This window comes from Ovis aries, chromosome 15 (genome assembly GCF_016772045.2).
Source record: "Ovis aries strain OAR_USU_Benz2616 breed Rambouillet chromosome 15, ARS-UI_Ramb_v3.0, whole genome shotgun sequence".
In the NCBI taxonomy this organism is placed as follows: domain Eukaryota; kingdom Metazoa; phylum Chordata; class Mammalia; order Artiodactyla; family Bovidae; genus Ovis; species Ovis aries.
Genome location: NC_056068.1, coordinates 81,616,575 through 81,641,728, shown reverse-complemented (window position 1 = coordinate 81,641,728; position 25,154 = coordinate 81,616,575). Strand labels below are relative to the sequence as shown.

At 46.5% G+C, this 25,154-nt stretch overlaps 2 protein-coding genes across 4 annotated transcripts; both read left to right on the top strand.

Annotated features, from left to right (window-relative positions):
- The first annotated feature begins 209 nt into the window (after positions 1-209).
- TCN1 (transcobalamin 1) lies at positions 210-14,669 on the top strand. 3 transcript variants are annotated; one of them, XM_012096487.4, is made up of 10 exons: positions 210-304; positions 2,277-2,369; positions 2,597-2,776; positions 3,733-3,873; positions 5,762-5,917; positions 7,142-7,320; positions 10,163-10,346; positions 12,228-12,411; positions 14,015-14,133; positions 14,442-14,669. In XM_012096487.4, exons 1-10 carry the CDS (start codon positions 226-228, stop codon positions 14,501-14,503), a joined length of 1,377 nt encoding a protein of 458 aa, XP_011951877.2. In that variant the 5' UTR covers positions 210-225; the 3' UTR covers positions 14,504-14,669. The 3 variants fall into 3 exon arrangements, with proteins under 3 accessions (XP_011951877.2, XP_042088711.1, XP_060256143.1); XM_042232777.1 differs by lacking the exon at positions 2,277-2,369; XM_060400160.1 differs by lacking the exon at positions 2,277-2,369 and having other exon boundaries at positions 14,015-14,669.
- A 5,152-nt stretch (positions 14,670-19,821) lies between these two features.
- LOC114118339 (ATP synthase F(0) complex subunit B1, mitochondrial-like) lies at positions 19,822-21,172 on the top strand. Its single transcript, XM_042232778.2, has one exon. It carries the CDS (start codon positions 19,837-19,839, stop codon positions 20,887-20,889), a length of 1,053 nt encoding a protein of 350 aa, XP_042088712.2. The 5' UTR covers positions 19,822-19,836; the 3' UTR covers positions 20,890-21,172.
- Positions 21,173-25,154: the final 3,982 nt, after the last annotated feature.

The following is a 25,154-nucleotide window of genomic DNA, read 5'->3' as shown; positions in this document are numbered from 1 at the left end:
AGCAAAGAAATATCATTTCCTCATTCTCCCTAGCCATGCCTTTCAAGTCTTCCTGGTTTATTACGCTATTTGGGCAAACGCACTTGACCACACCTCCTGACATTACTCAATATTTGCTTGAGTGAAAGAGATTGAGGCAAACGGAAGGAGGAGCTCCCAGTACCCTCCGTCCATCACCCATAAAGAGCCAGCCCAGCCTCACCACTCCTGAGCACGGCTGGAGAGATGAGACCGTCATGCCAGCTCGCCCTAGCGGGGCTGCTAGTCTTCTCTCTTATTCCGAGTCAACTATGCCAGATGCACGGTGAGTGTGCTTTGAGCTAAAGTTGCTCTCAACTTTGAGCATTTTGAGCTACGGCAGTCTCCTGGAGGCTACTGTGTAGTTACCTGAGAAAAGGCCCGGTTCCAATGCTGGATGCCGCTCGGCTCTATGAGCGACCTAAAGGGTGACAGGAGGTGGGGGGGGGGGGACAGTTCTACGATGCATGTTATTCTAAGAGGGCTCAGAGATCCAGTATTAACTTGTTTCGCTCTTCTTCCTAGGCTAGGATCCTTTCTACCACAACAGCCCTGTCAAGGAACTGTCTTTTCTCTTTCATTTTTAAGAACAGAAAATTCATGACCTCAGACAAGTTTTCAGATCATGGAAAGATATCTTGTGACTTTGAGATACAATCTATTTTTAAGAAGTTCAACCCAAAGGTTTGGGGTTAACTCCTTGTAACTACAAAGAAAAAAGTAATGTTAATAATGTCTTTCAAATAATGAAGATTGCTGTCTTGTCCTGACCTAGTTAGATCTTCTAAGCTGTACATCTTCCTCTTTTCAACTCTTCCCCATGGGACATGGGTAAAAACCCATCATCTCTCCTTTGGGTAGAGGCTCCAGAGACTGTGTGGTTCTATTAAAAAATACTGACTAAAGGAAAAGCTGGCCTCAGGTCTGGTGTGACCCCTTAGTAACTGAATGAACCAGTGCTTTTTTAACGTTTATTTGTTTGTGTATTTGGCTGTGCTGGGTCTTAGTGGTGGCATGTGGGATCTAGTTCCCTGGCTAGGAATCGAACCTGGACGCCCTGCTTTGGAAGCACAGAATTTTAACCACTGGACTGACAGGGAAGTCCCATGAATCATTTTAGCTTCATTCATAAATGAAGAATAACCAAAGAAGGTTGTTGAAGCAGGTGGTTTCTTGAAGTATTATACAGCTCACAAGTTCATAATTTCTCTGTTGGAATTCTTTACCATGGAATTGAGCTTCAGACCAGGCCAGAGGTGATGCTACTGTGTGGCACCAGCTGCAGCTATATCTCCCTGGTCTCTCTAGCCTACAAGAAGAAATCCATCCCACGGCGGAAAGATGAAAGCTCAGAGTCTGCCAGCTCTTAATTCTTTCTCCTGGCCTGTCTTTTTCTCAGTTGTGGCATAAGAAGAGGGCTTCTCCATCAGGCTTTTGAGGTTTCATTCACAGCACAAAATAATTCACTTTGCTTTTAGTAGTTACGGAAGTTGACCTGAGTTGTTCCTTTACCAGGAACTAAAGAAGTCTATTTCAGTGCCAAAAAATCTGCTGAGCTGAATCTCAGAGGTGACTCACAACTGTCCACGTATGCCCGTAACAAACCATGACCTTCTTCAATCACTCCGTTCAGATCTTCCTAACTCTCTCTATTAAAGGCAGGTGGGCAAGAAAAATAACATTTCCTGGACTCGCTAAGGACAGTGACAGAAATTCGAGCTGAGCTAGAAGTAACAGCGCGTACAGCATCTTCTAGCTTATTTGGTGGTTTCTTGTCCATTCTCTTCGGCTGTTTCTTGACTTCTTGAAGTCAGGAAAGTTACATAACTCACCCCCAGTTACAAGTTAAGGAGTGAAGACCCCAGGAAAGATCTTCCTGAGCCCAAGGTTCGAGTTCGTTTCACTATTCCCCAAGCCCATGAGATAATCTGGAGATGGGAAGGATTTTCTTAGGTGATGGTCAAAGTACGCTGAGAAATATTTCCAGTGATGGTTAACTCTTCTCCTCCAGGTTTCTTGGGAGCTCTGGATTCTCTTTTTAATTCCACAGTATAGAAGGACTCCCTCCATCCTTGCCCCTGGGACTTGGACACATTGTAGGCTAAAACTGGAAGGTTTTTCAAAGGGTCCTCCCTGCTGAATAATGCCTTGATCTTGATGCCTGGCCAGTTGGGCAATCAGGCAATGCAGCTCTGGGGTCAATCACTAATGACAGGGAGAACTTTTGCCTTCTTTCTCTTCTCTCTCCTTCTTGTCAGCATTAACCCAGGTGAAGAAGAAGATGGAGGAGAAGACGACTGAATCCAGAAAGCAGACTGGGTTGCAGGCGGGGACTTGGAAGGTGTGCATCGGTAAGGCTGATCCAGTTGTTTAAGCATTAACATGCTGGTTGGCAAAGAAGCAATACATGGCAGAGTGGGGCTCCAGACCTCCCTATCTCATTCCAGCAACATCACCAGTGGCTACCAAGTGGGTCTGTGTCTATGCCATACCTGCTACTAAATATTTTAGCATCATTCCTGCTCTTAGCCCTAATATTCTATGTGTGTGCTTCTTATTTCCTCTCTCCCTTCCACAGCGGTAAATGAAACCAACTTCTGGCATATAGAACCTCTGATAAACACGATGCTAAACGCAAAGTACACCGAACGGTTCCAAGATGCCAACGTCCTGTTGACCTTCAGACTTGTTGGGATTAAGAGTCAAAGGCTAGAACAGCAGCTGAGTGGACAAATCAAAGAAGACATAAATAGCAGAGGTGAGCGCCTATATTCCCCAGAACATTTAGGGAAAGGCTTACCCATCTATAAAGACGATCTCCAGTGAGTCCTAAAAATTGTGTGTCCAGGTCATCCCTGGTACATCCATCTTAGCTGTAGAAAACTTGAGATGAACAGAAGTAGAAATAAAATACTGTGCACGTGAAGCTTGTATAATGTTATAAACCAATGTCCCCTAATTTTCAAAAAATATCTAGTCCAAGTATGTAGTGGGGTTTTCTCAAAATACAGTTCACATAAAATTTTTTTAATTGAGGTGACAAAAAGTACCTCAAATCCTCAACCCCCTGCCGCTTACTGTAGAGTGAAGCTTTCCTTCTTTGGGCCCTGAAAATAGGAAAAGCAAAAGAAATCATACATGCTCATCCGTTAAGATTTACGTCATTAAGTTGAGTTCAGGACCAGACAAGAGCATGGGCCACAACCAAGAAAGCTGACAGCAGAGAGGTGACCACGGAGTTGTGGAGATACCGACTGGAATTGAGACCCGAGTCCACACTGAAACTCTCATTTCAACACTGAGTATAAGGGGAAGACACAGCCACCCCTCCCTACCCAACGATACTACTGTGAGGATAGGAGAAGCCTGAGAATTTGGATATTTTAAATACAAGTCGATTATTCCTATCCTGGTGAGATGGCGCCCTCAAGGAGGAAGATTCCAAGGCTTTTTTATTTATCTATCTCTATTCTTCATTCAAGGATTTCTTGATCCCTAAAAGAGCCTACAACTTCATGGGAAAGACTAAGATCTAGGTTGCATTTATACAGCTCTGCTAGGAAAGGCTCTGGGGGGATAAAGAAGAGGGCAATAAAACATTAGTAAAGAGTAGAACAGGACAAAACAGCGACAGCAATATAAATGGCAAGGAAGGCAGGCGGCAAAAAAATCACGCGCACGCACCTCGTTTAACTTGAACGCTTTCCTTTTCAGAGATGGAGTTAACCTCGGGAGAGCTTGCCTTGGATATTCTGGCTTTGGGAGCATGTGAAAATCAGGATAGAGAGTTTATACGTGGTGCTCATCTGGTTAGCAAACTTGGAGTCAAATTCCAAGCAGAAATTCAGAACATGGGTGAGAATCACACGCTCAGAGGCCCGGGATGCCGTTGTCTCTCCTCCACTGGTGGAGAGCTGCGTGCAGTTTCCGGCTGCTCGCTCCTTCTCTTCTTCCCTCCACTCATCCCACTGCACCTTTGGAGACCACTGTCCCTTCTTCTTTCTTTCAGATGTGTCTTGAGTTTTCTTTTCCAATATGTTCAATTAAGCATTGACCCTACGTCAAGCTTACCTCGCACTGGATGATAAATACACACTCCCACATGCAAACACACAGGTCACAGGTCTCTGCAGAAGCTTGGCTTTTGAACAAATTACACCAGAAATAGCTGATCAAGATGAGACATTGTGTCATAAGCACCAAAGTGTACGCTTAATGATTCTGGTACAAGAACAAAGATGGCAAAGGCGCCGAAACACAGGCTGAGCGTCTCGGCTGCTAGTGAGACGCACTCCTGGGTTCCAGTTCTCGCTCTGTAACCATCTGAACATCAGGATAGTGTTTCTTCACATTTTTATTGGAGTGTGGTGGATGTATAATGTTGTTTCAGCTTTAGGTGTACAGCAAAGTGAATTGGGTCTATATTAACAGCCATCTGCCCGCTCTTCTTTTAGACTCTTTCCCTATACAGGCCATTACAGTGCTGAGTGGGCTTTCCTGTGCTACACAGCAGGTCCGTATTCGTCATCTATTCTGCACACAGCAGTGTGGACATGGGCTGGCAGCTCACACGGGAAAGAACCAGCCTGCAACGCAGGAGACATGGCTGAATCTCGGAGAAGGAAATGGCAACCCACTCCAGTATTCTTGCCTAGAAAATCCCAAGGACAGAGGAGCCTGGAGGGCTCCAGTCCAGGGGGCCGTGAAGACTCAGACACGACTGAGCGACTGGGCACACACCGTGTGCCAGGCCTGGGTGCAGTCTCGCTGCTGCTGCCCCAGTACGCTTGCCTGGAGAATCCCACAGACAGAGGCCACAGTCCCTGGGGTCGCCAGGAGTGGGATGTGGCTGTCCGTATGTCGGCCCCAGACTCCATTTATCCCTCCCCACCTCTCATCCCTCGGCATAGCCATAAGCTTGTTTTCTACACCTGTGACTCCACTTCTGCTCTGTAACTAAGTTCGTCTGTACCTTTTCCTCAGATCCCACACATAAGTGATCTGATACGCTGCTTGTCTCTCTGTGCTGACTTAACTCAGCGTGAGAATCCCTAGGCCCACGCATGTTGCTGCAAATGGCATTGCTCTGTTCCTTTCGGTGGCTTAGTAATATTCCATTGTGTATGTGCCCCACACCTTTCTGCATGCCTCTGTCAGCTTGCTTCTACGTCCTGGCTATTGTAAATAGGGCTGCAACGAACACTGGGGTGCACAGATCTTTTTGAATTAGTGTTTTCTCAGGGTACATGCCCAGGAGTGGGATTGCTGGGAGAACAGTACTTTTCTCTCTTCAATGCCAAATTTCCTGAGGCATAAAGTAAAAGGAGAGGAGCTGAATTTGGTGGCCCTTGAAAGTGAAAGTGTTAGCTATTCACTCATGTTGGACACTGCAACCCCATGGAGGAGCCCGCCAGGCTCCTCTGTCCATGGGATTCTCCAGGCAAGAAGACTGGACTGGGACACTGTTCCCTTCTCCAGGGGACCTTCCTGACCCAGGGATCTAACCCAGGTCTCCCACATTGCAGGCAGATTCCGTACTGTCTGAGCCACCAGGGAAGCCTTTGGTGGACCTTAAAAGCCTTTAAATGCCTCAAGCTTGCTGTTTCTCTGAGCAATCGCTTGCCTCGCTTATTCGCCTCTCTTTAAATGTAAAGAACTGGAGACAGAGTAAGTAGAAAGAAGCTTAAAATGTACTGTTCCAGGACCACCTGTGTGAATAAGCTGTTCCTTCCCTCCCTGACAGAGGCACACGGCGGCAACCCACTGACTAACTATTACCAGCTCAGTCTGGCCCTGTTGGCCTTGTGTCTGTTCAACGGGCACTACTCAATCACCAGTGTGACTTATTACTTCACTCCTGAAAATAAGAACTATTATTTTGAGGACCAGTTCTCGGTAGGTAAGTCATTAAACCCAGTTCCCTTGGTTTCAAGGACATGGGCACCAGGAAGCCTTGTCTTTCATATTTTTCTACCAATAAGCACTTGAGTTTTTTCTTTCCTCGCTACCTTAGTCTTCTCAGAAGAGGATTTTTTCGAAGAATGGATATTGGATGGTTTCTAAGCCTCTTTGTAGATGTGCAGTGCAGTAAAAGGGCCCAGTTCCTTCCCCTTTTCTCTGAATAGCCAATGGATGTTAGCGCTCAACTTTAATTTTCCCACTTGTAAAATGAGGATAGATCATGAGGATTATCAGATAAGATATCTCAGGACGCATAAATGTTAGAGAAAGAGAATGCAGTGGAATTCACCTATCTCAACCTGGCATCTTTCTCTAACCCATTGGAATCGTTTGGATGCCTGGCCTGACTTGAACAGTACACTCTCCCCAGTGGTAAGAAGCAATATTTTGATCAATAAGGTGTGTATCCATCATGGAAAAGGACCAGAAATTTCCCACGGGATCAGCTTACACATCCAAAAAGGAGTCCCTTTTAGACAGATCCACAAACTCATTTTTCTCCAAGAAGCTCTAAGAAAGTCACCATCCAGTGTCTCAGAGTAATAAGGAGAATGTGAATTTCTTATGTTTCTCTTTCTATGAGAGGGAAGGCAGCAGACCTAAAGAAAACAGAAGGAACCAAGAAATGAGCCAGAAAAACAGGTCTTACCCTGACTCTTATCTCTTGCCATATCCTCCCCATTAAGGGTGTTTATTGAATAAACAGTTCTCCTAAGTGCTATTTGCAAATCAGTCTAATGAAAAACTTGGAAAGGTAGAGACATTTTTGTTTGGTGTATCATCCTCGGTTTTCTCAATTTCTTTGCCAACGTGGCTGAAAGATGAAAAAGATGAGAACACCCACGACCTAAAAGGAGACTGTGTGTTTGCACCGACAAATCGACTGTGTTCTTGTGACCGAGATGCGAGTTCCTGGTGCAAGGCTCACGGCTACCCACATAAGGAAGGAATCTTGACATACTTGAGAGGTCAGGGCGAGAGGCTGGCTACTGCACCTGGAAATTCTTGTCTTGCATCGTTAACGAGCATGACCAAGCACCCCGTTCTGCCTGGAGGCCTCCTATTGTTCGTTTCGAAAGCCCCACGTACCAGGAAACCACTCAGTCCAGGGTGAACCCGGGAGGGTTAGTCACTCGGTCACCAGTGTTGTGCTTCCTGACAGATACCGGAGCGATGGCTGTCCTTGCTCTGACGTGTGTGCGGAGGGATACACAAAGGAAGATGGGCGCGAGCACACAGCGTAAGATCAGCGGCTACATAGCGTCACTGGCAAACAAGATCCAGGCCGAGGGCAAACAGGGCCTCCTTGGAAACGTATTTAGCACGGGAGAGGCCATGCAGGTAAGTCAGAAGGCGAACCAGGAGACAGAGAACGGGGTCATGGCGGAAGGCAGCATCTTCCTCCTTCCTCTCCGTCTCCTGAGGACTCACTATCCGCCTGCCTTTGTTTTAATCACGATCCCCGCCCCCGCGCCTGAAGTGCACCCTCTCCTTACCCGCCACACCCAGTATTTCTGTGCGGCTTTCCTGCCTGCACTCAATGCTAGTTAGTGCCCACTGCAGTCTGCTTTGCTGCTCTTTTAACACGTCATTTCCCGCTTTACCACATACCATGCATTGGTCAGTGTTTTGTCTTACCTCCCAAATCACGTTATTGTTATGGAAATGAGAAGTAGCAGAGGCAGTAACAGCAGGTGATAATTATTGACATAAAGTCACTAATGCACAACCACCCAATGGAGAAAGAATTATTACCTCCATTTCCTAGACTAAGAGCATGAGTCACAGAGTACCAGTCAATCGCCTAACAGAGCAAAGCCCAAGAGTGATGGAGAGGCGGTGGGACCAAAATAGTTGGTGTCAGAACTCACACTCAATGCTTACACTGTCCTGTGTGTGTTCTTTGAAGACCAAGAATGTATTCCTGAGTTTAGTCACTGATCAGCTCAACGCTAAGGGGTAGCTACAAGAAGAGATGAGGAAAAGCACACAGGGGAAAAAGGGAGTTCACCAAGTCTTTGGTATGAATTGGGGTCTCCCAGGCTGACCCGGGACAAGAGGATTTTCATAGGGAGAGAAGAAGCAAGGACGAAAGCGCAGGAAGATCAGAGTGTTCAGCCCAGCGGCACCGGGCTCCTGCAGAAAACGACAAGGTGATGATGATGTAAATAAGGGTCCAGTCTTAAAGGCTGTCCGTGTTGTTGTTCTTCTTTATTACACTGGCTATGCTAGGAATTAACATAAAGCAGTGGCTTCCTGTTCTGGGTGCACGTCTGATTTACCTAGAGGAGAGGAGCTTTTAGAAAGCACTAATGCTCACATCCCAAACCAGTCGGTAATACACAAGTTCAGGTGTGGAGCGTGGGCTTGGTCTTGGTCAGCCTGCAGGTGGTGGTCATCCATGGCAGGATCGAGAGCTGCTTACCCCCCACACTGTTTATAAAAGAAGATAGAATGTGATGAGATTTTTTAGGATGACCTGTTTAATTTTTATTTATTTTTTGGCCATGCCCCAAAGTATGTGGGATCTTAATTCCCAGACCAGGGATCAAACCTGTGCCCCATGCATTCAGAGCATGGGGTTTCAACCACTCCACCCCACGGAGTGTTAGCCCCTGGACCACCAGAGAAGTCCCTAACGAGTTTTCTTTTTGTGCTGTTTTTAATAACTCACCAAAAAAAAAAAAAAAAAAAAAACCCTGACTGACCACTTGGTTACCTTTAAGAGTCTTCAAGAAAAGATGGAAAGGGGAACTGTCCTTCTTCGAGAAACTACAGATCAGTATCTTCAAGCTCAGTCCACCTTAGTCGTTGTTTAGCCATTGAATCCTGTTCAACTCTTTCGACCCCATGGACTGTAGCCCCCAGGCTTCTCCGTCCATGGGATTTCCCAGGAAATTAATTAATACCCTCTTAAATTTCCCTACCCTGTCATGCTGCCCCTTGAGTCCAGTTTACACCTGCTGCCTGGAGAGTTTCTGTTCAAGACCCTCTTAGGCTTCCCAGTGTCCAGCAACCACCCCAGGACCTTCAGGGTCTGCCAGCCCAGCTGCGACGCTCTTCTCCAGGCTGGCTGCCGCGTGTCCTCGCTACACCGGTCCTCCGAAGCCAAGAGGCATCCTCTGGGGGTCTTACTGAAACTCAGACACTCTCACCACAGCAGGCCGGCCCTGGCCGAGCCTACGTTGCCCGCTTCGGCCGCACGCCCACCTCTGCCTGTCCCTACCGAGCCGCCGTCGCAGCTCCGGGCCCTGCTCGCTGCTGCCTTCCCTGCCGGGCCTTCCGCCGCCTCATTGATGCCTAAGAGCTCTTCCCCTTCGGGGAGACCGCGCTGCCGGACGCCTCTCCCAGGCTTCGCTGTGCTTAGCCGCTCCGTCGTGTCTGACCCTGCAACCCCACGGGCTGTAGCCCGCCAGGCTCCTCTGTCCGCGGGCCTCTCCAGGCCAGAACGCCGGAGCGGGCGGCCGTGCCCTCCTCCGGGGCTCTTCCCAAAGCAGCGATCACGCCCAGGTCTCCCGCACTGCGGGCAGCTGCTTTCCCAGCTGAGCCCCCAGGGAGGCCCTTCTCTTAGGGCACGGGTCCCCGACCTTTTCGGCACCAGGGGCCAGTTTCATGGAAGACAATTCCATTTTTCTGCGGGAGTGGGGGCGGGACAGTTCAGACAGTAACGCAGGCGGAGGTGCAGGAGGTAAGGTGGGCGCTGGGGAGGGGTAAGGGGAGCTTCCCTGACCGGCCTGCTGCTCACCCCTTGCGGCGGGCCCCCAGGGTGGGGCTGGGGGTTGGAGACACCGGTCTTAGGACCTTCATCTTAGGGATTCCTTTCTATTAAACCTATTTGGTTAACACTGTCTCATAGTTAGGACTATCTCGTATGGCTTCAGTGTCAGCAGTAAAGAGTGAATACGGTAGAGAAAGACTGTTCTCATTGATGCTGTGAAAGCTTGAGTGATTAAACAATCCCCACCTCCCCACCCAAACTAGCTCATAAGCTTCTTGAAAGGTACCTTAGCAGTCTAAGGTGGTTCCCATGTAGTCAGTGTACAAACAAGATTTGCCAAATTAGATTCAAGCTTTCCCACAATGTGAAGTCTCTCCCATCCATTCTCATTCTCTCCCCTTCTCTCTCTCTCTCTCTCTCTCTCTCACACACACACACACACACACATACACACACACACACAAGGCTCTGTTTGTCTCATCGGACTATTACAAAAATGAAAGAAATTGCCGAGAAACTCTGCGCACAGTATTTGACAACATTTCTCAGGGAGTATTTTACCTGCCGATTGCTGCAGCCCAGATCTTACCTGCCTTGATGGGAAAGACCTATCTGGATGTCATCAGCCCTTCTTGTGGCCACAATCCAGGTATAGCACTAATGGACAGTTTTGCCTTTCAGCATAACACCCAAAGTGTGTAAGGCTGAGATGTCCTTGGGAACCAGAAGGAACCAGTTAAACCTGTCTGGGAACAGTGTAACAGTTCCCAGACAAGACGCAGCCCTCATGCCATCAGGGACCAAAACTGCCAGAGGATTTGTCCTTATTAGGGGAGTAGACGCTGTTCCTGGTTCAAACACTGACAACGAGGCAGCGTTGATTAACGGATAAACGTGCTTGCTGAGTCGTATCCCACTCTTTGGGACCCCCTGGACTGTAGCCCACCAGGCTCCTCTGTTCATGTAATTTCCCAGGCAAGAATGCTGGAGTGAGTTGCCATTTCCTGCTCCAAGGGATCTTCCCTGCCCAGGGATTAAATTAGCATCTCTTGTGTCTCCTGCGTTGGCAGGCAGATTCTTTGCCATGAAGCCAGCTGGAAAGTGACTAAAGGGTGTCAGTCTCTCAAGGGGTGCTTTCTGACTGCTGGATACAGAGAGATTTTCTGAGCATCATTCCCAACCTAAAAAGTGTAACATCTCCGGCTTCTCACTGGGCTCAATGCATGAGCACCCAGAGACGGGACGTCAATGGGAAAGAATGTGGCAGTGTTATAAGGAAATTACAGCTTGAACCATTAATCAAACCACTGACTTTGCAACAAGGGATGAAGAAGGGAGCCTTTTCCTTCTGTCTTGCTCATTTCTGATTCAGCCACGTATGGGTTTAGGGAACTTGGACAAAACCCTAAGCTTAAAAGTTTTCTACCGTAAGGGATGCCAATGACAACGTATGTAACCAGCACTAGTAAGGACTGAAGAAGGTAATTCATGCCAAATAGCACACAGCGCCTGGCACGTAATGCTCTCTAAAAATGTTAACAAATAAAAAGGCAGGGGTTGGGAAAACTAGGGGAAGGATGCTAGGAGACAGACTTCCTGTCATAAAATAAACGCTTCATGGCAATATAGTGTGCAGCACCCAGAATACCGTCAGCGCTATTGTAGTAACTTTCTATGGTGACAGGTGGTTACTAGAGTCCCAGTGCTGACGATTCCTCATGTATATAAATGTCGAGGCGTGTTTTACCTGTGAAATTAACGCAACGTTGTGTGTCAATACTTCAGTAAGAAATTAAAAGGCCCGGGGGTTCCCCTGGTGGCTCAGTTGTATGGGATCCGCCTGCCAGGGCAGGAGACGCGGGTTCAGTCCCCGGCCCGGGACGACCCCACGTGCTGAGCGCCCACGCACCGCGTCTCCGGAGCCTGTGCTCTGGAGCCTGGGAGCCGCGACCCCTGGGGCCCGCATGCCCTGGAGCGTGTGCCAGAACCAGAGAAGCCACAGCAAGGAGCAGGAAGCGTTGCCACCTCACAGCTAGAGGCAGCCACCCCGCTCACCGTGTCTAGAGGAAGGCCCACAGTAGCAAAGACCCAGCACAGCCAAAAACAAACACATTAATAAATGACTTATTTTTTTAAATCACTAAAAGGAAAAAAATCAGCAAGTACTCAAAAAAAGGAAAGAAAGGGGGTGGGGCATTATTGTACCCTGCACCAATGCAAAAAAAAAAAGATCAGGAGCCTCTGTGAGAAACGGGAAACGGGGCAACTGATTTGCCGCAACAGCTGGAAGCTGAGGCAAACACGAGCCTCCACAAGCCGGTGAGTATCTGGTTTTAATTTGTGCTTTAGTTGTCTGAGAGATACCCACTCATTCCCCACCCCCCGATTGCTGATCCGGGCTCCTGGTATAAACCCTCTTCCGCATTAACGGGGAAAGAGTCGTTGCATAGGTTTGGAGAGGTGTGCAGACTCTGACATCGTTTTTATTCTTCTGAATAATAATTCTCCTCTACTTTCCTGTCTCTGCCAGTCAAATTCAACGTCTCCACTGAAAAGCCTGATATGGCGACGCCCACAACTGCACCCTTGAACATCTTAGTCAAATATTCTGTGCGAATCAACACGACAAGTCACACCCAAGTCACCGTGAGAAAGGGTTCTGTCTTCCTCGATGTGATGAAGGCTGCTCAGGAGAAAAACGAGGCTCTATTTCGGTACGTCTACACAGTCCATGGAATTCTGCAGGCCAGAGCACTGGAGTGGGGAGCCTTTCCCTTCTCCGGGGGATCTTCCCAACCCAGGAATCGAACCCAGGTCTCCTGCATTGCAGGCTGTTCTTTACCACCTGAGCTATGAGGGAAGCCCAATAGTTAGCCTAAGGTTAAGGAATCTAATGTGATTATGGCTCAGCAGGAATACATCCACACCAGCGTACAGTGTACATTTAAAACACTTCTCAGTTAGTAGCTTCGCTGCTCATCCTCATAGCACAGCACATGGATTTTAAAAAGGGAAGGGAAATATTTCCTCTTCCAGCACTTAGCAGATATTAACAGGCAGACAAATAAGTACCAGGGATCTCTCTTCTGTCAGCAGAACTCCTCCAATTAACAGAATCTGAGTCACACATTTTGTGTCTAGAATAGTGCGTTTTAATTGGCTTTTAATCACTGACCCCTTTGAAAGTCAGGTGAGTGGAATTCTCATCCCAGAAAATGAACAAATGCATAAAATGTGTCATTTGTGGTTTTTTATTTTATATTGGAGTATAGTTGATTAACAATCATGTTAGTTACAGGTATACAGCAAAGTGATTCCGATACCCATAAAAGTATCTATTTTTTTGCAAATTCCTTTCCCATCTAGGCTACTGTAGACTGCTGAGCAGAGCTCCCTATGCTGTAAGCAGGTCCCTGCTGGTTGTCTGTTTTACACACAGCAGCATGTACATGTCGATCCCAAACTCTCAGTCTACGCCACCCCACCTCCACCAGCCACCCTTTCCCCCGGTAACCACGAGTTCACTCTCTAAATCTGTGAGTGCAAGACTTGTCGTTTAAATCTGAGGTTTCACAGAGACTGGGGAGCTTCTCCAGGCCGCCTCCACCTTATAGGCGATTCAGGGACTCCTCAGGTAAGGCTCCCTGGCCTGGAGAGGTTTAATATTAAAATGCAGATATTGGCTTCACCTCTGAAAAATACGGCTTAAATGGATCCTTAAGCCTAACTGGCATTTATTGCGTCTAATAACATGCTCTAAGATGCAACAGAGAAAGTCATACAGAAGAAAATATGTATCTGTGTGTGTCTGTCCTTATAAAGCCTGTTTTCAAGTGATCCCAGGAAGATAGAAAAATCTGACTAGAGACTATGAAACAAATGTCAATTATGTCACTTCTTAATAAGTAAACATGAGCTATTAAGTTATCCTTTCCTTTTCCTGAGTACCTCTGGGACAACTGGTTAACACTTTCTTGCACTGTTTAGCATCTTCAAACCGTTAGTGTCGTGGGTAGAAGATCAGGGACCGTTGATGGCAAAGTGTCTACAATGGCAGGAGAGAGGGGCAGAAACCACGGGCAGCGTTTCTATAATCTGCATGGATTGTAGACTGCCTGCCTCAGAATGACCTAGAGTGTTGATAAAACATGCAGATTCCTGGTTCTGGCCCAGATCTCCAGAATCAAGTATCTGGGAAGAAGGCCAGGAGGTCTGTGTAATATCTCCCAGTGATTCTTAGGTGCATAAAAGAAGTGCCCATGGGAGAGTTGCCTTGGAACATCCTGAATCCATGTACCAACTCGCTATTCCCCACAGCTTCACAGTGGAGGAGACCTCGTGGGGCCCCTTCGTCACCTCTGTTCAGGGCATAAGCGCCAGTAGTAAAGACAGAACCTACTGGAAACTTCTGAGCAATGGCCAGCCACTGACCCAAGGTAAGGCGGAGGACGAGAAACAGCCCTGCAGAGTGAGGCGCCTGGAGCGGTCGCGTGTGAGTGTGTGCGCTTCGGGGACACGCCAAGGGTATGAGAGTGTGCTGTCTCGCAGTCGGGCCTGACTCTCTGGGACCCCATGGGCTGCAGTCCGCCAGGCTCCTCTGTCCGTGGGGTCTCCCAGGCAAGAACACGTGGTGCGGGGGGGGGGGGGGGCCGTTTCCTTCTCCAAGGGTCTGGGAGAGCCAGATCCATTATTTGATGATTTGGTGATCAACTCACTGGAGCCACGTCTCCTCCTTCCTTTTCAGGAGCTGGGAGTCATGTTGTCCAAAATGGAGACAATTTGGAGGTTCGTTGGAGCAAATACTAATAAATTCAAACCCTCCTCAGCTGGGTCTGAGCCTTCTGTGGGACAATTCTATGTGGAAATTGAGCTTACATGTTCTTTTTCATTTATATCTCAATCCTCACAGCACATCAATAGCCTCTACTTCTCTCTTTGAGTGTCCAATAAAAGACCAACAGCTACACAGAAAGAGCACGCTCTAATCATTTAATACCAAAGGGAATTACTATTAGAGGGAAGACTACCTCAGGAAGAACCGAAGTGAAAAAGATTAGACCCACCTGTCTAAGACGCTGAGTTCTGCTCACAGTTCCCCTGCTAACTCTCTGGGCGACCTTGGGCAACTGGGGGAGATGGAGAGAAGGTTCTAACTCAAATGGTGCAGCAGCAACCAGTGAGATTGAGGAGGCGTCTCGTAGGGAGACTGAGGTCTCTGGGGGCAAGGGAGGAACTGAAGAGACACGTTGGCCTCATACAGGCAGCGGGTGGGTAGAGAGAAAAATACTGCCCTAGGCGGAGTAAAACGGGAGGCCTGTCCGTGAAAGTCAGCGCACAAGGCTTGAGGAGCCGTTTCATCCCTGTCGCCAGCTGCCTCCCCTAGGTCCCACTTCTCCGATTTCACCGTGAAAATCTTATTTCTTCTCCTATTTCACCATGAAAATCACTCTCATAGGCACATCACCAAATCCACATGCAGAAAAAGAAATGACTCCAGTGTTCAGTTCAGCAGAACTCACATAAAAAAAAAAAAGTTGAATCATGTCTAAGCCTGAACTGGGTTACACCGTATACTGAGTACCTGAGCTGTGGGCACATCCAGGTACGAACCAGAGACGCCTTTAAGATGCCAAAAATGCTTCAGATGAAGCACAGAGCAACCCACTTAAAGTCGCCTGCACGGAACGCCCCCGGCGGTCCGAGGCTGAGGCGTCACCTCCCGGCGCAGCGGTGCAGACTCGATCTCTGGGTGGGGACCTAAACAGAAGCAGCATTATAACAGATTCAATAAAGACCTTACAAATGGTCCACACACACACACACACACAAATCTTTAAAAAATGTGATAATAGCGTCCAAAAGGAAGAGGCCTCCAGGCCGAATTAGTGAACTTAGTTCAGCAACATCTCCCTCATTTCTCCTTGTGTTTTCGAGATTCGCTTCTTCCCTCCCCCCCAGCAGCCACCCTGCTTTACGGTCAGGGGCTGAACGCTCCTCCTGCTCACTGCTGCGGGCACTGATCGTCGACTCTCAGGTTCAACTCTGCCCTGGTCTTCAGGAACCGGGAGTGAAACAGTTCTCAGCTGGACAGCAATGGATTCCATCCTCTGGGGTCTGCGTGACATCCTGAAAACTCAGCTAGAGGCAGGGGGACTTCCACGGTTCTGTGATGGGGTGCCCGCTGTCAGATATCTTTATAGATTCTACAGTCGACGTGAAGTTGGGGAATAGTGGCTTAAGACTGTTGCTAACGGGCTCGGTCATGTCTGACTCTCTCCGACCCCACGGGCTGCAGCACGCCAGGCTTCCCTGTCCTTCAATCCCTCCCTGAGCTTACTCAAACTCATCTCTGTTGAACCATCTCATCCTCTGTGGTCCCCTTCTCCTCCTGCCTTCAGTCTTTCCCCAGGATCACAGTCTTCTCTGATGAATCAGCTCTTCCCATCAGGTGGCCAAAGTACTGGACCTTCAGCTTCAGCATCAGTCCTTCCAGTGAATATTCAGGACTGATCTCCCAGGACTGATTGGTTTAATCTCCTTGCAGTCCAAGGGACTTTCAAGAGTCTTCTCCAACATCATAGTTCAAAAGCATCAGTTCTTTGGTGCTCAGCTTTCTTCACAGTCCAACTCTCACATCCATACATGACCACTGGAAAAATCATAGCTTTGACTAGATGGACCTTTGTTGGCAAAGTAATGTCTCTGCCTTTTAATATGCTGTCTAGGTTGGTCATAGCTTTTCTTCCAAGAAGCATCTTTTAATTTCATGGCTGCAGTCACCATCTGCAGTGATTTTGGAGCCCCCCAAAATAAAGTCTGACACTGTTTCCACTGTTTCCCCATCCATTTCCCATGAAGTGATGGGACCAGATACCATGATGTTAGTTCTCTGGATGTTCAGTTTTAAGCCAACCTTTTCACTCTCCTCTTTCACTTTCATCAAGAGGCTTTTTAGTTCCTCTTCACTTTCTACCATAAGGGTGGTGACATCTGCATATCTGGGTTATTGACATTTCTCCCAGCAATCTTGATTCCAGCTTGTGTTTCTTCCAGTCCAGCGTTTCTCATGATGTACTCTGCATAGAAGTTAAATAAGCAGGGTGACAATATACAGCCTTGACGTACTCCTTTTCCTACTTGGAACAAATCTGTTGTTCCATGTCCAGTTCTAACTGTTGCTTCCTGACCTGCATACAGATTTCTCAAGAGGCAGGTCAGGTGGTCTGGTATTCCCATCTCTTTCAGAATTTTCCACAGTTTATTGTGATCCACACAGTCAACAGCTTTGGCATAGTCAATAAAGCAGAAATAGATGTTTTACTGGAACTCTTTTGCTTTTTCGATGATCCAACAGATGTTGGCAATTTGAACTCTGGTTCCTCTGCCTTTTCTAAAACCAGCTTGAACATCTGGAAGTTCACGATTCACGTATTGCTGAATCCTGGCTTAGAGAATTTTGAGCATTACTTTGCTAGCTTGTGAGATGAGTGCAATTGTTCGATAGTTTGAGCATTCTTTGGCATTTCCTTTCTTTGGGATTGGAATGAAAACTGACCTTTTCCAGTCCTGTGGCCACTGCTGAGTTTTCCAAATTTGCTGGCATACTGAGTGCAGCACTTTCATAGCATCATCTTTCAGGATTTGAACTAGTTCAACTGGAATTCCATCACCTCCTCTAGCTTTGTTTGTAGTGATGCTTTCTAAGGCCCACTTGACTTCCCATTCCAGGATGTCTGGTTCTAGGTGAGTGATCACACCATCGTGATTATCTTGGTAGTGAAGCTCTTTTTTGTACAGATCTTCTGTGTATTCTTGCCAACTCTTCTTAATATCTTCTGATTCTGTTAGGTCCCTACCATTTCTGTCCTTTATCAAGCCCATCTTTGCATGAAATGTTCCCTTGGTATCTCTAATTTTCTTGAAGAGATCTCTAGTCTTTCCCATTCTGTTGTTTTTTATTTCTTTGCATTGAGGTAGGCTTTCTTATCTCTCCTTGCTGTTCTTTGGAACTCTGCATTCAAATGCTTATATCTTTCCTTTTCTCCTTTGCCTTTCAGTTCTCTTCCTTCCTCAGCTATTTGTAAGGCCTCCCCAGACATTCATTTTGCCTTTTTGCATTTCTTTTTCTTGGGGATGGTCTTGATCTCTGCCTCCTGTACAATGTCACGAACCTCCGTCCATAGTTCATCAGGCACTCTGTCTATCAGATCTAGTCCATTAAATCTATTTCTCACTTCCGCTGTATAATCATAAGCGATTTGATTTAGGTCATACCTGAATGGTCTAGTGGTTTTCCCTACTTTCTTCAATTTCAGTCTGAATTTGGCAATAAGGAGTTCATGATCTGAGCCACAGTCAGCTCCTGGTCTTGTTTTTGTTGACTGTATAGAGCTTCTCCATCTTTGGCTGCAAAGAATATAATCAAACTGATTTCGGTGTTGACCATCTGGTGATGTCCATGTGTAGAGTCTTCTCTTGTGTTGTTGGAAGAGGGTGTTTGCTATGACCAGTGTGTTCTCTTGGCAAAACTCTCTTAGCCTTTGCCCTGCTTCATTATGTACTCCATGGCCAAGTTTGCCTGTTACCCAATTTCTTTAGACTAATTTTCCCAAAAGTGGTATAAGAAATTCATCTCCTCAGTGTATCAACATGGAATCAAATACTATGCCATCACAGCATGAAAGTCATTTTCTTTGCAATTCTCCTTTAATTCTGAGTGGGCAAAATACCAAACCTCACTTTATGCACCATGCTTTCCAACACTTCCCTTTAGCACAGCTAGCCTCGATTTCTGGCAGAGAAAGATGAGTTTCTCCCAGTCAGCGGTCTCTAAGTAGAAGGTAGTAACACTGCTGTCTGGTAGAAATGGCCTCAGTCTCAGAAACAGACAAGAAGGTCAATAGAATAATATTCCTTTAGCATTTCACTAATATTGGTGATAGAAACAAGGTCCGATGCTGTAAAGAGCAATATTGCATAGGAACCTGGAATGTCAGGTCCGTGAATCAAGGCAAATTGGAAGTGGTCAAACAGGAGATTGCAAGAGTGAACATCAACATTCTAGGAATCAGCGAACTAAGATGGACTGGAATGGGTGAATTTAACTCAGATGACCATTATATCTACTACTGCAGGCAAGAATCCCTCAGAAGAAATGGAGTAGCCATCATGGTCAACAAAAAAGTCCTAAATGCAGTACTTGGACGCAATCTCAAAATCGACAGAATGATCTCTGTTCGTTTCCAAGGCAAACCACTCAATATCACAGTTATCCAAGCCTATGCCCCAACCAGTAATGCTGAAGAAGCTGAAGTTGAAAGGTTCTATGAAGACCTACAAGACCTTTTAGAACTAACACCCCAAAAAGATGTCCTTTTCATTATAGAGGACTGGAATGCAAAAGTAGGAAGTCAAGAAACACCTGGAGTAACAGGCAAATTTGGCCTTGCAATATGGAATGAAGCAGGGCAAAGACTAATAGAGTTTTGCCAAGAAAAAGCACTGGTCATAGCAAACACCCTCTTCCAACAACACAAGAGAAGACTCTACACATGGACATCACCAGATGGTCAACACCGAAATCAGACTGATTATATTCTTTGCAGCTAGAGATGGAGAAGCTCTATACAGTCAACAAAAACAAGACCAGGAGCTGACTGTGGCTCAGATCATGAACTCCTCATTGCCAAATTCAGACTGAAATTGAAGAAAGTAGGGAAAACCGCTAGACCATTCAGGTATGACCTAAATCAAATCCCTTATGATTATACAGTGGGAGTGAGAAATAGATTTAATGGACTAGATCTGATAGATAGAGTGCCTGATGAACTTGGAATGAGGTTCGTGACATTGTACAGGAGACAGGGATCAAGACCATCCCCATGGAAAAGAAATGCAAAAAAGCAAAATGGCTGTCTGGGGAGGCCTTACAAAAAGCTGTGAAAAGAAGAGAGGTGAAAAGCAAAGGAGAAAAGGAAAGGTATAAGCATCTGAATGCAGAGTTCCAAAGAATAGCAAGAAGAGAGAAGAAAGCCTTCTTCAGCGATCAATGCAAAGAAATAGAGGAAAAGAACAGAATGGGAAAGACTAGAGATCTCTTCAAGAAAATTAGAGATACCAAGGGAACCTTTCATGCAAACATGGGCTCAATAAAGGACAGAAATGGTCTGGACCTAACAAAAGCAGAAGATATTAAGAAGAGGTGGCAAGAATACACGGAAGAACTGTACAAAAAAGATCTTCACGACCCAGATAAACATGATGATGTGATCACTCATCTAGAGCCAGACATCCTGGAATGTGAAGTCAAGTGGGCCTTAGAAAGCATCACTACGGGAGCGTCCATCTTGCTTCTGTCCCTGACAGTTTCTTCTGTCGGGGTCACTGGGGCGGGAAGATTGCTGTGCAAACGCTACCTGACAATGCTGTCCTGGGTGGTACTTTCTGCCGCCGCCGCAGCAGCCCCGTCTCTGAAGAACGCAGCCTTCCTCGGTCCAGGGGTATTGCAGGCAACGAGGATCTTTCACACAGGGCAGCCAAGTCTTGCCCCTGTACCACCTCTTCCTGAACATGGAGGGAAAGTTCATTTTGGGCTGATCCCTGAGGAATTCTTCCAGTTCCTTTATCCTAAAACTGGTGTAACAGGACCCTATGTGCTTGGAACTGGGCTTATCTTATATTTACTCTCCAAAGAAATATACGTGATAACTCCAGAGACCGCCTCTGCCATATCAACAATAGGGTTCCTTGTCTATGTAGTTAAAAAATATGGTGCCTCTGTTGGGGAATTTGCTGATAAACTCAATGAGCAAAAAATTGCCCAACTGGAAGAGGTGAAACAGGCGTCCATCAAACAAATCCAGGATGCTATTGATATGGAGAAGTCACAGCAGGCACTGGTTCAAAAGCGCCATTACCTTTTTGATGTTCAAAGGAATAACATTGCTATGGCCTTGGAGGTTACTTACCGGGAACGGCTGCATAGAGTATACAGGGAGGTAAAGAATCGCCTGGACTATCACATCTCTGTGCAGAATATGATGCGTCAGAAGGAACAAGAGCACATGATAAACTGGGTGGAGAAGCATGTGGTGCAGAGCATCCCTGCACAGCAGGAGAAGGAAACAATCGCCAAGTGCATCGCAGATCTAAAGCTGCTCGCAAAGAAGGCGCAAGCTCAGCCAGTTATGTAAACACATCTGTCCCTATTGAGACAGCTAGAAACAGTTGACTGACTAAATGGAAACCAGTCAATCTGATAAAATCTTTCTGTATTGTTATCTACTGAAGTTACAGTTTACCTTTCCTATAAATGAAAAGTTTTGAGTCTGATACAGTGAGAGAATTGAAACCATCTATTGGCCAGTAAGATCTTTCTCTGATTCATCTTGCTGTACATTTTGAGTTGTCCTGTGATCACTTTTAAATAAGCAGTTTCTTTGAATAAAATTTGGTACCTGGGTAAAAATTACCAAAGTTATAGTTTAAATTTGTAATTAATTCAGCCATCTTAACAATAAAGTGACAGTTAAAAAAAAAAAAAGAAAGCATCACTATGAACAAAGCTAGAGGAGGTGATGGAATTCCAGTTGAACTATTTCAAATCCTGGAAGATGATGCTATGAAAGTGCTGCACTCAGTATGCTAGCAAATTTGGAAAACTCAGCAGTGGCCACAGGACTGGAAAAGGTCAGTTTTCATTCCAATCCCAAAGAAAGGCAATGCCAAAGAATGCTCAAACTACCGCACAATTACACTCATCTTACACGCTAGTAAAGTAATGCTCAAAATTCTCTAAGCTAGGCTTCAGCAATACGTGAACCGTGAACTTCCAGATGTTCAAGCTGGTTTTAGAAAGGCAGAGGAACCAGAGATCAAATTGCGAATATCCGCTGGATCATGGAAAAAGCAAGAGAGTTCCAGAAAAACATCTATTTCTGCTTTATTGACTATGCCAAAGCCTTTGACTGTTGGACCGAAATAAACTGTGGAAAATTCTGAGAGATGGGAATACCAGACCACCTGACCTGCCTCTTGAGAAATCTGTATGCAGGTCAGGAAGCAACAGTTAGAACTGGACATGGAACAACAGATTTGTTCCAAATAGGAGAAGGAGTACGTCAAGGCTGTATATTGTCACCCTGCTTATTTAACTTCTATGCAGAGTACATCATGAGAAATGCTGGACTGGAAGAAACACAAGCTGGAATCAAGATTGCCGGGAGAAATATCAATAACCTCAGATATGCAGATGACACCACCCTTATGACAGAAAGCGAAGAGGAACTAAAAAGCCTCTTGATGAAAATGAAAGAGGAGAGCGAAAAAGTTGGTTTAAAACTCAACATTCAGAAAACGAAGATCATGGCATCTGGTCCCATCACTTCATGGGAAATAGATGGGGAAACAGTGGAAACAGTGTCAGACTTTATTTTGGGGAGCTCCAAAATCACTGCAGATGGTGATTGCAGTCATGAAATTAAAAGACACTTACTCCTTGGAAGAAAAGTTATGACCAACCTAGATAGCATATTCAAAAGCAGAGACATTACTTTGCCGACTAAGGTCTGTCTAGTCAAGGCTATGGTTTTTCCAGTGGTCATGTATGGATGTGAGAGTTGGACTGTGAAGAAGGCTGAGCACCGAATAATTGATGCTTTTGAACTGTGGTGTTGGAGAAGACTCTTGAGAGTCCCTTGGACTGCAAGGAGATCCAACCAGTCCATTATGAAGGAGATCAGCCCTGGGATTTCTTTGGAAGGAATGATGCTAAAGCTGAAGCTCCAGTACTTTGGCCACCTCATGCGAAGAGTTGACTCATTGGAAAAGACTCTGATGCTGGGAGGGATTGGGGGCAGGAGGAGAAGGGGACGACAGAGGATGAGTTGGCTGGATGGCATCACAGACTCGATGGACATGAGTCTGAGTGAACTCCGGGAGTTGGTGATGGACAGGGAGGCCTGGCGTGCTGCAATTCATGGGATTGCAAAGAGTCAGACACGACTGAGCGACTGAACTGAACTGAACTGAATATTGGTAAATGAAACCTAGTTCTGGCCACACTTGCATTCTGAGAAGCTCTTATAGTTTGGGATTATATCAGAACCTAGATTGAGTCTGAAGGCAGAAACTTATGCCTGCAACGAAGTAATTAACACAAATAAACCTTTCAGATATCCAGAGAGATACCAAAAACTGAGGCACAGGAAAAAACAAACAAATAAAGAAGTCCAGTCAAGAGTTAGCCAAAGACTGTCAAAACATGCTGCTTAAGAAACTATAGACTCTTTGGTTCCTGTTCCGGAAGTATTTGCAAATGGAAACAATTGTGTCAACATGAAGCAACCCTGGCTGTAGGAGGTAATGTACAAGAAAGTGGATGTTTAAAGAGAAGATACGTCAAGGGCGCGTGGGTTGTCTCAGGCTGGTTACCGCTGAGATAACCCATGCTCTGGAACCCACCTTGGGTTCCACAGGCTCTGGAACCCAAGGTCAGCATCTTGCTGGTTCCCAACCCTGTATGAGATTCTTACTGCTGCTATAACAAATTACCACCACTGTACTGGCTTAAGACAGTATTATTCTCACAATTCTGGAGGTCAGAAGTTTGAACTGGGTCAGAAGCTTAAATCTAAGTGTCAAAAAAGGGCTGTGTTCTTCCAGAGTTTCTAGGGGGGAATCACTTTCCCTGCGTGTTCCAGCTTCCACAGGAATCCTGCATTCCTAGGCTCTCAGCTCCACCATCTTCAAAGTCAACAATCGTATCATGCTGGCCTCTGCATCCTCCATCAGTCTCCTCCGACTCTAACTCTCTTGCCTCCCTCTTCCACTTAGAAGGACCCCTGTGATGACACTGAGCCCGTCAAGATGGTCCACAAAAAAAATCAGGAAGCTCAAGCAAAAAATACAAAGAAAATATAAATAATTACTAACCAGGGTTCTTGCTCTCTTTAATCAAAAGAAGTTGATCAGAGGCCAGAAAAGAAATTCAGACAAGGCTTTATTGGATTCCTGCAACAGCAGGGGGCAGCAGGAGCTAATAACAGAGTCCCCCTCGAGCCGGCTCCCCCAGCAGAGGCGAGCTGGTTCCTTACGGGGGGGGGGGGGGGTGAAGGTAGTGGTGCATGCCCACGGGTCAGGCAGGAGGGGCAGCGCAGGTGTTTAGCCCACCTGTTTGTGGAGGGCACAGACGGGCCTACACAGCACCCTGCATTTGCTCCCAGCTCTTTAGAAGTGCGAGCTGAGCTTTTTGATCTTTATGTACTTTTTGTCCAGAATTTGTCCCTGTTGCGCATGCGCACAGCTACTTTCAGCCCTTTATTGCTTTTTTGTATTTTGTGGCTTGAGGAGACTTTGTCCAGCTTCAGACATTGCAGCAAAGGGTCCCAGGTCCCAGCCTGTCTCCCCTTTACCACCTGACCTAATGCATTCAGATTCCAGGGATTAGGATGCGCACATCTTAAAGGTGTGAGGATTATTCTACTCCTTCAGAAGGCTCTCCACCATGCAGCCCGAAACTGCTTCACCGCCCACCAAATACTGCGTATTAGTTACTTATTGCTGTATAACACCCTAAAACTTAATGGCTTAAAACAACAACAGTTATCTCACAGTTTCTCTGGGTGAGGAGTGGCGGGACAGGTTGCCTGAGTCCTCTGCTTCCATTCTTTCATAAACCTGCAATCAAGATGTCAGCTGGAGAGACTTCCCTCGAGTCCCAGTGGCTGGCTCTCCGAGCTTCCACTGCAGGGGCCACGGTTTTGGTCCCTGATTAGGGAACTGGGATTTCACATGCTGTGCAGCCAAAAAAAAAAAAAAAAACAAACAAAAAAAAAAATTTTGAACTGAACAGAATGAAAATACAACAAATCAACTTAAAAAAAAATATTGGCTGGGTCTGCCTTCATCTCAGAGCTCAACTGGGGAAGAGTCTGCTTTCAAGCTCCTTCACGTGACTGTTGCCCTGCCTGGCTGTGGGCTGAAAGATGCTCTCAGCTCTTCCCGACACAGGCTCTTCCGTAAGGAAGCTCACAACACAGCAGACGCTTCATCAGAGCAAGAGGCAGGAAGAGCCAGGGACTGCAAGCCAGACGGAGCTGGTCTTCCGCAACCTCATCCCATCACTGCTGTATTATAGTTATCAGAAGCAAGGTCAACTCATACGCTAGAGAAGCTCAGGTCAGTCCAGGCGCTCAGTCGTGTCCGACTCTCTGCGACCCCACGGACTGCAGCACACCAGGCCCCCCTGTCCATCACCGACCCCCGGAGTTTACTCAAACTCATGTCCATTGGGTCGGTGATGCCATCCAACCATCTCAAGAGGGCTGATTATATAAGGGCATGAACGCCAGGAGGTGGAAACATAAGATGATGTTAGACGTGCATCACACCCTGATGCGTATCCTGTGTTCTCGCCCCACACCACCGCCGACATTCTCCAAGAGAGAAAAGAAATGCT